Below are 13,342 nucleotides of genomic sequence, written 5' to 3'. Positions count from 1 at the left end.
AAATAAACTACCCATTATTGTCACATGTTTCAATATCTTTTTTCCCCGAAGATGTTTGAATCATGTCTTATGAAGCCCTGTCTTTCTTTTGCACGACCACCACTTTAGACGTGGCATACAACTCACACCTTGGATGTAATGACGTCATTAGCCGCATTGACGGTGGAAACGGTCGAAATTTATTTAATTCTTATTGAAAAAGGGCGACATTTATTATTAAAAAAAGCCTTGTGATTCACTCAAACACGGAACATATTCGAATGGGAGGATACCATATGGACAGCCTGCAACGCTGGCACAGCAAGTGTTGAGTTATGACGTGGCATTTCTACACAACATTTCATGCTTCCAGAGGGAGGAGGGTGAATATATTTAAGAATGGACTTCCAAACAAAGTCGGTAAGTATTCACAAATTTGGTGATAAGTGTGAACAAAATAAAATTATAAACAGGTGGCACATTTACTTTCAAAACATTACCAAATCAAAATCAAATTCTGAAACTTCATCGATTATCTTTAATAGCAATGTAATCATATTACTTTTGACCTAATCTAAGGTATCTTTGCCGACAATTAAGTTTATAAGAATGGTGGAGGCACGCAAGTAATTCCTCACAAGGCGGTGAAGAGGAAGCTCGGCGCATTCACTTCGCTACGCTTCATCTCGCCTGCCTGTGTTCCATTCCCACTGCCTACACTTTCTGTTTTGTCTCTCCATTTTCTTCAGAGATTCATTGTCTTGTGTCCCGTTTTCATCATGGCGAGGCGGTTTCTATCTGCGCGCACATTATCTTCTCTGCTCTCTGACATCAGAATTTCTCATGCTCGGTATGCACTTTTCCATATTTTTTCCGGGAGTAACCAAAATGAAGTCTATATTGCATTATTTTTTCCATTAAAATTTTGTTGGGTGAAATTAGGGCCAGTAGCACTAGGGTTTTGTATTCTACACCGCCACAGAAAAATGAGCCTTAGATGTTGTTTGTTCTTTGTGTTTTGCAGGCAATACACGGCAGCGGCGGCCGAAGCGATGAGATCGAGCGGAGCGGCGGGGCGGGAATTTCCAGAGGTTAGCAAGGCAGGCAGAGGTGGAGGAAATAACAAGGGAACGGTGTTCTGGATGAGGGATCCGGCCACGGGGAACTGGATTCCGGAGGATCACTTCGGTGAGACCGACACTGCAGAGCTGAGGCAGAAGCTGCTCTCCTCCAGGAAATAAGAAAATAGGAGAATAGTTTAGTATTGACATCAGGGATTCCTTTGCCGAAGACAGAGCGGATGTAGGATGGGGCAAGGGACATCTTCTGAGATTTCTTGCGCTGTTCCTCACCGTTAATGCGACTGTACACGGTTTCCAGATAAACTAAAATATATATATTATATTTCTGATCTGAAGTTGTTCTCCAGTACCATTATTTTAAGCAAACGAATAATTGTGATTGCTTCTTCGCCCGCACTGTCACAGATCCATTTTACGCCAGATTGCCAGATGGATGCTTTTAAGTTATGAGGTTGGGATGAAATGGATCTTTGAATTTGACATACTGCTTTATTATTTTTTTTTTAATATAATAATTTTATTTGATCTTTGAGAGTTGAGATTTGCTGTTTGAAACTGTCTGATATGAATTATGTCGAAGTTTTTTCTGTCTTTTGGGCGGATATTTTACTCATTTTCAAGAACTAGAAAGCAAATAGATATATTGAAGTTCCGACGGATAAAATTTCCACACAATTCATGACCGAATTCCTTGTAATTTGACGCTTGTTAGGCCGATAGGCCTTCTTTTGAATCAGGTGACCTGTTTCTCAATGGCGGTGATCGAATTCTTTGTAATTTGACACTTGTTAGGCCGATAGGCCTTCTTTTGAATCAGGTGACCTGTTTCTCAATGGCGGTGGAATGAGACAAATAGATGGCAGGCAGTGGTTAATCTATTCCACTTGTTGTTTAATGTATTTCGAAGTAATTTGTCACCTGTCTCTCAATGGCGGTAGAATGAGACAAATAGGTCAATTTTTAAACAATTCATCCGATCAATTAACTTCTTTATAATGTTATTTTGGGTTTTGGAGCTTGTGACCGAGAAATGATCAGTTGAGCCTAGGAAGCAGCTACCAGACTGGCTGCTCAATTCTTCAAGTTTACGACCAATTCATATGATTGCCCAAACGAGGTTAGGCGGTTTGCACCATTTATTTGTCCCATGATCTATTCAAGCAACAGAGGCTGGGTGCTTCGCGGAGAGAAGGGATCAACGACTCTTTTTCTTTTATTCTGTGTGCAAGAATGGATATAGAAAAGAGAAAGGAGGCCCAGAACCATTTTGGTCATTGATGTGTAGAATGGCAATGGCATGGGAAAGCCTTGGTGGCCCAACTTGCTGAAGCAATCTATTCTCACCAAGAACAGAAGGGGATCTGAACCCGTGTCTCGAGGGTCGGCTCTCTGCAGGAAATCAAACTCCTTATGCTGAACCAACGCCGCAGTAAATCCGGAAAAGAAACATAACAATACTTCCATGGCTCAAAACCTACTCAGTTGTTTTCATTGCAGATTTAAACCCAGTTATGTAATTTCGACTCTCGAGAACACTATAATTTTGAATCGAATCGATGTACTTTTTAACTTCCAAACATTATGTTTTCAGCATTGATTTCCTTTTGTTTTGAAATCCATTTTAGGTAATAGTTTGAAAACAAGTTTTGAAGTTAATAACCATCGAGAGGAAGTAAATCCCAAATTTGCGATAAATTTTGTTTTGCAAAGTTTTACCTCCTTTTTTTTACAATATATTAAAACTTGTTAAAATTTTATTTACAAATTTCCTATCATATAAATGTAATTGAAATTTTGACTAATTAATTACAATAATAATATATATAAATGTTTAGATTAGCATTTATATTTAATTTCTAACTAAAAATATAATTTTTACCTAATAAAAAAATTTATTTTTTTAATATAGATCATGCTCTCATATATATATATATATTATATTATATTACACCAACCCATATTATATATATATCACATACGCGAACACATGACATTCTATCACATTTCTATCACATTTGACATTCATGACATTTGGCTCAAAAGTATATATATTATATTACACATACGCGAACATATGACATTCTATAACATTTGACATTCATGATATTTGGCTCAAAAGTGTAACCCATTTTTATGGATTCACTTTTGAAAGCATCCCAAGTTCCTTCTAATTCCAAAATATATCCACCCAACGATGTAATTAAGTAATTTGTAAGCAATCCATGGGGCTTTGAATTCACGGTGAATGGGTGCATTGTTAAGGCACTCCTTGCAATAGGTCACTAGTTCATATCCCTTTGGATTGATGGTGAATGGGTGCACTGTTAAGGCACTCTTTGGGATAGGTCACTGGTTCAAATCCCTTGTGGGTGCTTACCTATCAAAAAAATGTAATTTGTAAGCATCTTAGGATATTGTAGTGACTTTTACAGTATTTCTTATAAAGTAATATGGAGATATACTCACATTAACTAGCCACTTAATCTAATTGTTATACTTTTTTATTGGTATATTGTTAGCTAGATTTTGTTCAAAATTAGTGGAAATTTGTTGAAATTGCATGTAGAATTCTCCCGACCGTCCCTATTTTGTACCTTACGGTAAGCGGCATCTATCTCGCCGGCTTCAGAGGAAGAGAAGGAGCACAGGCCAAGGCTCTCAACGGAGCTTTCAAGAACTAGGTGTTTAAGTGTGGTTTTTAGGTTTTTTTTTTGTCTTTCTAAGAACGCAAACTTAATTGATGTAACCAAAAGTATAATTTAATTAGTAGAATCTCAGATTCAAACAAACTACCCAAAAATATATACAAAACACCAATTAACGAGAAATCATGTGGATTGATTGCCATGTACCTCCACAAAGTTCAAAAATCACATGTTTGTACCCCTTTCATAGCCATGAAAAATCACATGTTTGTACCCCTTTCATAGCCATGAAATTGATTCAAACTTAGTATTTTAAGTAAAGAATGATGATTTCGTAATGTGGAGGTCGTCACGTTAAACCACGTTTCTATTGAGTGTTGCTCTTAAAACCTGAAAGTTCAAAAAGCTACAGAATTACAGCGATGTTTTTAATTATTGGGTAGATACCTTGTTCTCCTCCCAATTTTTCTTTTATGAGTGAGATACTACATGGATTTTGATCGAAAATAATCTTGTTGAAGAAACTCTGAATACAATGGTGTTTTCTTTAATGTTCTTTGTTGGAAGTATAGGATGGCATTTGAGAGAAAATCATGAGATGTTCTACCCACTCAAGAGTAAGCTTTAGAAATATGTATGAAGTCATATGTGACAATGAGGATAGAGGTCTTGAGGATATTGAATTAGAGAATCACTGCACAATGCATAAGGCAGCATTAGCAGAAAGAAGATATACTTTATGCATTATCGATCACAATCCATGCTTGTATTTATAAACAAATAAATGTTTAAGTGAATTTTTATTAAGTAATGTAAGGATGCAATTTACAACTGCAATAAAAAACTGCTAAATAAATTGGCTATTCCTTTGTAATGCAACTTTCCAATACCAATATAAATACAAATAAATGTTTAAGTGAATTTTTATTAAGTAATGTAAGGATGCAATTTACAACTGCAATAAAAAACTGCTAAATAAATTGGCTATTCCTTTGTAATGCAACTTTCCAATACCAATATCCTCACTAATGGTAAAAGGTGAAAAGGATGTTCGCCAAAGCTATCTTTTTCATTCATCTAGTAAATCCACTCCTCGAAAAAGGCCTCCAAAGGATTGTTTATGTCCCATAATATGTTAGCTTTTCATAGACCCCGCCACCCTGGAGACAGATCAAGCATATGAGCGTCGATCAATTCAGGAATGGATAGGATGAGATTCTACTTAGATTATTATTATTATTAAATAGTGATATATTTTCCCTTGAAATGTTTGATAATATTGGGATGTTGAATTCAAATGTACATGTCTTTGAAATTATTACAATTTAACAATCCTATCAGCCTCTCTTTGCACCTTTTGGGGAAATTGGTAGTATTATTTTTTTGGTTCATTGGAGTAAGCTAATGGGACAATGAAGTGTTTTATGCTCGCTCGCCACCGGTGAGGCCCTCTAACAAACCCTCCGTGATGTGGGTCCCTCAAATCCCTTCGATATCCAAATGTAAACTGTCAAACTTCTCTATCTCCGTTTGAATTCGGACACAGAGAAGTTGGAGACGAAAAAGTTTGAAAGTTTTCGTTTGGAGACGGAGGGGTCTAGGGACCCACATCACAGAGGAGGTTACCAGAAGGGCCTCGTCGGCGGCTATGAAACACGAAGAGTATTTGCTCGACTCATTAGCTTACTCCATTCATTTTACTTCAAGTGACTTGGATAATTGGTTTATTAAAAAACTGCATATTATTATAAAACTAAAAAATGCACGTAAGAACTTATAAACTCTCTTAATATACTTATCAAGTGAGAGAAAATTAAATAATAACTAATATCATATTCATTTTTATTCTTTGAAATAAATAAACATATTAAAATGTGTGGAGGGAGTATAAAATCAAATATTTTGGAGCACCGCTTAAAGTGCTTCAATTTCTTCCTAGTTAATTCCATTTGTACTATCCCAATGCTTCTATAATTCCTTCTCTAAAGTGATCTCTTAAATATCTTGGAGGGAAATTGATTACTTGATTGGAACCCACATAGTACAATTTGATTAGGAGAAAGGGATGAGAAAGATTCATATTCTTCAATATATTCCGCAAGTTAAAATCATATCGAACGATTGTCTTTCCGTTTAATTGATATGACAATCACTCGAGCATATGCTAGAATTTTGAGACTCTTTTTTCCTGAAAGTTATGTTCTGAATTAAAGAAATTAAAGAAAAGGTGAAAACGATGCAATGGAAGGATTTTCTATTTTAGTGCGTAAGAATGACTTCCTGATGTGAAGGGCTTGGTATTTTTTTGACTCAATATTATTCGCATTTGACTTCCTAACATTTCTTTTAATTTCATTTTTTTTGTGATTATATTGCTATCCTTGAAGTTGGTGATCTACTGTGTGTGTAATAGGAAGTACTAACTACTAAAAACTCTCAAAAGTGATATTGATGGATGACTAACTTTAAATATCCCTACTTGACACTTTAGTATTACATGATCATGCAAAGAAATTTTTAATCAATATTAAAAGAAAGATGACTAACGTGTAGTGTTTCTTGACTTGTCATATAATTACGTCATTTTGGCCCCAATAATATATTTGAGGCTAATTTTTAGTTGGTTATATATAAGTTTTACTCATAAATAAACTACCCTCTTACTATTATTATCACATGTTTGAATATAATATATTTGAGGCTAATTTTTAGTTGGTTATATATAAATTTTACTCATAAATAAACTACCCTCGTACTATTATTGTCACATGTTTGAATATCTTTTTTTTCCAGAGATGTTTGAATCATGTTTTATGAAGTACTCTCTTTCTTTACCACAACCACCACTTTAAATGTAGCACGCAACTCTCACATTGGATGCATTGACAGTGGAAACGGTCGAAATTTATTTAATTCGTTTTCAAAATGCCGTAGTCTAATTAGTTTGAGGAATTGCCTGGAAAGTTATGGGCATTCCGGTCATATTTAGAGAAAATTTCGCAAGGATTTTTGTAAATTTAAGTTATAGTTGTTAAATTTCAAAATTTTAGGTGTCTTAGATTTTTTTGATGGCGCTGAATCTATTTCCACCATCAAAAACATAATTCAAATACTACCTCTACAAGATTTTTGAATTTTTTTGCTCGGATTCCGACCACTTTTAACTATTTGAGCAATTCCTCAACCTTGGTAAACGACTCCTTTGACACAGACAAAATTTATTAATTAAAAAAATCCTTGTGATTCACTCAAACACGGAACATATTCGAATGGGAGGATACCATATGGACAGCCTGCAACGCTGGCACAGCACGTGTTGAGTTATGACGTCTACACAACATACCATGCTTCCAGAGGGAGGACCGTGAATGGACTTCGTTTATTAATTAAAAAAATCCTTGTGATTCACTCCAACACGGAACGTATTCGAATGGGAGGATACCATATGGACAGCCCGCAACGCTGGCACAGCACTTGTTGAGGTATGACGGGGCATTTTTACGCAACAATGGAGGACCGTGAATGAAATAAATTCGCAAGTCAAATTAACAGGTTACTCCCTAACTGTTAATTGTTAGTTAGCAGTTTTCTATATTTATTTATTATAATAGTTAGATTTGGTTTCTCATTTTACCTAAATCCTGAATTTTAAATTTTAGTAAAAAAATACTATTAAAATGTTACACATCACAAAAATTTAAATTCAAAAAAAACGATAACTATTCACAAATTAAATCGATAAATATTCACAAATTTGGTGATAAGTGTGAACGAAATAAAATTATAAACAAGTGGCGCATTTACTTTCAAAACATGACCAAATAAAAATCAAATTCTGAAACTTCATCGATTATCTTTAATGGTAATGTAATCATATTACTTTTGACCTAATCTAGGAGGGTAACTTTGCTGACAATTAAGTTTATAAGAATGGTGGAGGCACACAAGTAATTCCTCACAAGGGGGTGAAGAGGAAGCACGGCGCATTCACTTCGCTACGCTTCATCTCGCCTGCCTGTGTTCCATTCCCACTGCCTACACTTTCTGTTTTGTCTCTCCATTTTCTTCAGAGATTCATTGTCGTGTGTCCCGTTTTCATCATGGCGAGGCGGCTTCTATCTGCGCACACATTATCTTCTCTGCTCTCTGACATCAGAATTTCTTATGCTCGGTATGCACTTTTCCATATTCTTTCCGGGAGTAACCAAAATGAAGTCTATATTTTTTCCATTAAAATTTTGTTGGGTGAAATTAGGGCCAGTAGCACTAGGGTTTTGTATTCTACACCGCCACAGAAAAATGAGCCTTAGATGTTGTTTGTTCTTTGTGTTTTGCAGGCAATACACGGCAGCGGCGGCCGAAGCGACGAGATCAAGCGGAGCGGCGGGGCGGGAATTTCCAGAGGTTAGCAAGGCAGGCAGAGGTGGAGGAAATAACAAGGGAACGGTGTTCTGGATGAGGGATCCGGCCACGGGGAACTGGATTCCGGAGGATCACTTCGGTGAGACCGACACTGCAGAGCTGAGGCAGAAGCTGCTCTCCTCCAGAAAATAAGAAAATAGGAGAATAGTTTAATATTAACATCAGGGATTCCCTTGACGAAGACAGAGCGGATGTAGGATGGGGCAAGGGACATCTTCTGAGATTTCTTGAACTGTTCCTCACCGTTCATGCGACTGTATACGGTTTCCAGATAAACTAGAATATATATATATATATATATATATATATTATATTTCTGATCTGAAGTTGTTCTCCAGTACCATTATTTTAAGCAAACGAATAATGGTTAGTGCTTCTTCGCCCGCAATGTCACAGATCCATTTTACGCCAGATTGCCAGATGGATGCTTTTAAGTTATGACGTTGGGGGATGCAATAGATCTTTGAATTTGACATACTGCTTTATTATTATTTTTTAATATAATAATTTTATTTGATCTTTCAGAGTTGAGATTTGCTAAACTGTCTGATATGAATTATGTAGAAGTTTTTTTTTTTTGTCTTTTCCATTTTTCCAGATTTTCTTTTATATGAATTGTGGAAGTTTTTCTGTCTTTTGGGCGGGATATTTTACTCATTTTCAAGAACTAACTAGAAAGCAACTGGATATATTGAAGATCCGACAGATAAAATTTCCACACAATTCATGACCGAAAATTTTAAACAATCTTATTTTTTTCAATAAAATTTAGTTTAATTTTTTTATTTTATAATTAAAGCGTTTAGGTTAATAAATAGCATAATAAGGAGTTTGCTAATCCTATTATAAAACGATTTATTTTTTCCCAAACATATTTTATTTAAGGTTTTAGTCAAAATTCGAAAATGGTATTTGTAAAGGTGTTATTCGATTTTAAATAATTCTATGATTTCGAAAAAATGATGAAATAAATCATTATTTTGACTTTTTAGATTCATACTGTATCTTCAAACGAGATAGGAAAAATATTTGTCCCGTAAGTGAAATTTTGAGTCGGTGGAAGCGTTGCATAAAAACCGTGGGTCAAACCATTGCGGCAAAACTGCCTCCTCTTAACAACCTATGTCATAGCCATCGTTCTGATTGAACTCCATTATGTGTAACAAGAACACTCAATTGCCTTTTTTATTTGAGCAATGCAAACGTTCCAAATTCAATTGTAAATTTCTTTTTATAAAGTTTTATTATAAATATGAAAAATCACATAACCACTGAATTCAGAAAAACAAATTCACTTGACGACTTTTTGAAGTTTTTTCTGTGGATTTTTCCGGTCAAAATCCAGTAGCAATTTATTGGAATCGCAAGTTTGATAACTAGTTTCTACACAATCAAAGCATCCCAGGGGTTTTTCAGGGTGTTAAATCCAATTATGCAGTTAAAAAACCATTTTAAATAATACAAATCAAGATTTAACCTTAATTTTTCTGCCGGATTCGTCATCGAAATCTCCAAAAAATCAAGACTACTCCAAAACAAATCTTTAAAATATAACAAATTTTTAAAATATAAATTGTATAACTATATTAAAAAAACATCGCAGTTTAATATAAACACCATTGAAAAAACACACTACCTAAAAGAAAACATGATGTAAAGTGAATCTGTGAAAGGTTCCGAGCGTGGGCCCCATGATACCGAAAGGGTAACGTGGCTGCCTTCTTTTGCAGATTCGGCGGGTCAATTTTTTCAATTGTGGAATTTAATTAATGTGTGAATTTGTGTACCTGTAAAGGTCCGTTTAAAGGGAATTTAGTTTCACGTTTTTCAAAAAAGAAATGCGTACTAAACTACTAATTAGTAGCAGTTCCATTATTGATCCGATTCACATCGCATTATCCAAGAATCCTAAGATTGAGAGAACACGTATTTTAATAATGCCCAGGGTCACGGTGCCCCAATTTGTTGACCTTGTGTCACCTCATGATCTGTACCGCAAGTTAGCAACGTTTCCAACATTTTTATTAATTTTTCGGGGGAGAGAAATTTATACTTTTATTGAGATGGTTTATCAAAGTTAAATGTTCAGGTAATGTGGTATATAGATGGTAATAAAAATAGAAAATAAAATATTTAATAATATCACCTTTTGAATAAGAAATTATTTTCTCTTAATATTTCATATTTCTTTATCTATATATAATTATAATTATAATTTTTAAATAAAAATGGTTAACCTAAAATACATATAATTTAAAAAAATAATATTTATATATAATATTTTTTTAAGTGAAATTATATATGAGTTAGATGTTTCCAGCGTATAAATTATTTATTAGTAAGGGTTTCTAAGGGTTATAATGTATAGTATGGGAAATTTTAAAGCCAACTTAGATCCATTTACTTCTAGATCTAACTAGTGTTGATAGGGATCAAATCTCTTTTCACTCTAAAAGAGGTTTACATCTCTATTTGATCGCTCTTAACACTTGGTAGGTCTAGAGTTAAAATGGATCTAGGCTAGTTTAATTATTAATTAAAATTAATTAAAATTGTTTTATTATTATTATTTATGTAATTTAACTAAGTCAAAATGTTAAACAAGACATTATGTTACAACATCTCTACTATACGTGGAGAGCGCATCTCAACGCAATTCCTATGTAATTTATTTCAAAAAATTGTAGACAAAAATAATAAGCATAAAAATTTATAATTTTAACAATTTTAAATTATTAATAAAATGTTATTGAATTGTGAGAAAATTTCATACCATTTTCTCATGCTTGCAATATTATATATATCTTATTGATTATAATACAATTTAACCATCCTAGTTACATCTTAATTCCATATTTACTCTTTTTAGTTTGAAAGAGGTATGTATCTCAAGAGATTCGATCCCTCTCAATACTTAGTAGAGTGGTCATTAAGATGGATCTAGGCTAGTTTAATTATTAGTTTTTATTAAAGCTATTATGATGTGTGTGCATAAAGTACTCTCCATTTTATATTTAAAAGAAATTTATAATTCATATATATATATATATATATATATATATATATATATATATATATATATATATATATAGATATATTCAAAAATGTGTTAAATACTTTTTTTTATTGATTTCAATATTTCCACCCAAACCAAATCTTTCTCTTTAGAAAAAAGGATATTTCATTGGAATTTTTGCCAAAGGCTTCCTATTTCAAATTAAGGTGGATGAGGATTTTTTTAATTGAGGGTCTAGATTGATTCTCGAAAGAATATGCTCAGCATATGCTTAGTCATAGTGCTTATCAAGGACTATAGTGCATTAAAGAGTTTGTTAGTTTACATTAACTTTTAATAAATTAAAAAAATCAGATTTGTGTCTCGTGGCTCCCTACCCACCAATTTCCTAGGGATTTGAAATTATTCCAATTCTAATAAGTTCCTCATTATTATTTATAACATTCATTTATATATAAGAAAATTTTATTTAGCAAAATGGTCCATTACTTTTGATAAATTTAAAAAAATTAGATTCATGCCAAGTGGCTCCACACCCACCAATTTCCTAGGGATTTGATATTATTCTAATTCTAATAAGTTCCTCCATGATAACTTCATCATTATTATTTATAATAGTAATTTATAATTCCTTTTTTTTCTTAAGTTAAAGTTGACCCATAACCTTTTTATACATGGTTAATGAGGTAAAGGTGTGCATTAGTAACGGATAGTTTTTTTTTATTATATTTATGAAACCTTCGACTATATCAACCACATTAATATTTTTAATGTGGTTGTACTAGTATGTCTTTAAATAGGTTACATTAGAGAAGAATACCATGGGAAAAGCAATGGATTGTTAAAATCCAGAATCTGAAATCTACTAATGTTTACATGGCATGACAACATATTTTATATACTAGTGTTATGAAACCAACTCACAAAAAGATAGAAAAGATAGATCAACACCCTAGAAATAAGCCTCTTTGACGGGGCAACCTCCTTTACATTACACAAATGAACAATTTTAGATGATTCAAATGACAAAACCTTCTTTCTATATATAGGAGTCTAAGGGGTCATAATATAACCAAAGCCGACCTAACAATAATAATACAAATGCACAAAACTAACAGTAGTGGGGTTCTATGGGGCACAATAATAACAATATGGGGACAATAGGGGCACAACAATAATAATAAGGGATACAATGACAATAGTAATGGGGGAATCACTAGTATTATAGGGACCTAACATGTCACTCTCCTTCAAAAAAGTGTTGTCCTCAACGCTTGAGTAGTTCTGGATGCTTCTGTATAAAATTCTCATCCTCCCATGTGGAATCTTCAACGGGTAAGTTTTTCCACTTGATGAGATACTCTAAAATTGATTGATTTCATAGTTATCGAGTTCTTGCTTCTTTGACTGCTTCAGGTTCCAATATGATTTTTCCTTCCTCATCAAGTTCTGGCAATACTGTTTGAACTCGAAACTTGTCACCTATAACCTTCTTTAAGCATGAAACATGGAAAACTGGGTGCACTTGAGAAGCTGCAGGAAGCTCTGATTTGTATGCCATAGTACCTATCTTTTGCAACACCTTGTACGGACCATAATACTTTGGTGATAATTTATTATCCTTCTTAGCTTGCTTGAGGGATATTTGTTTATATGGTTGTAGGCATAGGGATACCCAATCACCTACATCAAAACTTCTTTCGCTGCAATGTTGATCTGCATGTTGTTTCATTCTATTCCGCGCCAAGGTGAGGTTATCCTTTAAGAGTTGGAGAACTTGTTGCTGATGCTCGATGTGATCTTCCACTCTTGAACCTTAGAATTTTCTATTAAATGTGATGTTTGATGGTGGATGATATCCATAACGTGCCATAAATGGGGTCATTTTTGTTGCAGTATGGAAGGAAGTGTTATACCACCATTCAGCCAGAGGCAACCATTTGACCCATTGTGTATGTTTATCAGATGCAAAACAATGAAGATATCCTTCCAAACATTTGTTTGCTATCTTAGTTTGCCCATCAGATTGAGGATGATAAGATGAGCTATGAGCTAACTGAGTACCAAGATAAGAAAATAATTCTGTCCAAAAATTTCAAGTGAAAATGGGATGTCTGTTGCTTACAATAATCTTTGGGTTTCCATGTAGTTTTTGAATTGTTTCCATAAATGTAGTAGAAATTGTACTTGCTTTAAAT

At 33.8% G+C, this 13,342-nt stretch overlaps 1 protein-coding gene across 1 annotated transcript; it reads left to right on the top strand.

Moving 5' to 3' along the window:
* The first annotated feature begins 601 nt into the window (after positions 1-601).
* On the top strand, positions 602-8,645 carry LOC149175467 (uncharacterized). Its single transcript, XM_089419682.1, has 4 exons — positions 602-829; positions 1,004-1,167; positions 7,646-7,877; positions 8,044-8,645. The coding sequence occupies exons 1-4, from the start codon at positions 759-761 to the stop codon at positions 8,258-8,260; spliced, it is 684 nt and encodes a 227-aa protein (XP_089275808.1). The 5' UTR covers positions 602-758; the 3' UTR covers positions 8,261-8,645.
* Positions 8,646-13,342: the final 4,697 nt, after the last annotated feature.

The sequence above is a fragment of the Pinus tabuliformis genome, chromosome 4_1, assembly GCF_031772625.1.
Source record: "Pinus tabuliformis cultivar Carrire ecotype Pingquan chromosome 4_1, CPIR1, whole genome shotgun sequence".
Classification (NCBI taxonomy): Eukaryota; Viridiplantae; Streptophyta; class Pinopsida; order Pinales; family Pinaceae; genus Pinus; species Pinus tabuliformis.
Note: the sequence above shows the minus strand (reverse complement) of the source record. Positions and strands in the feature narration are given on the sequence as shown.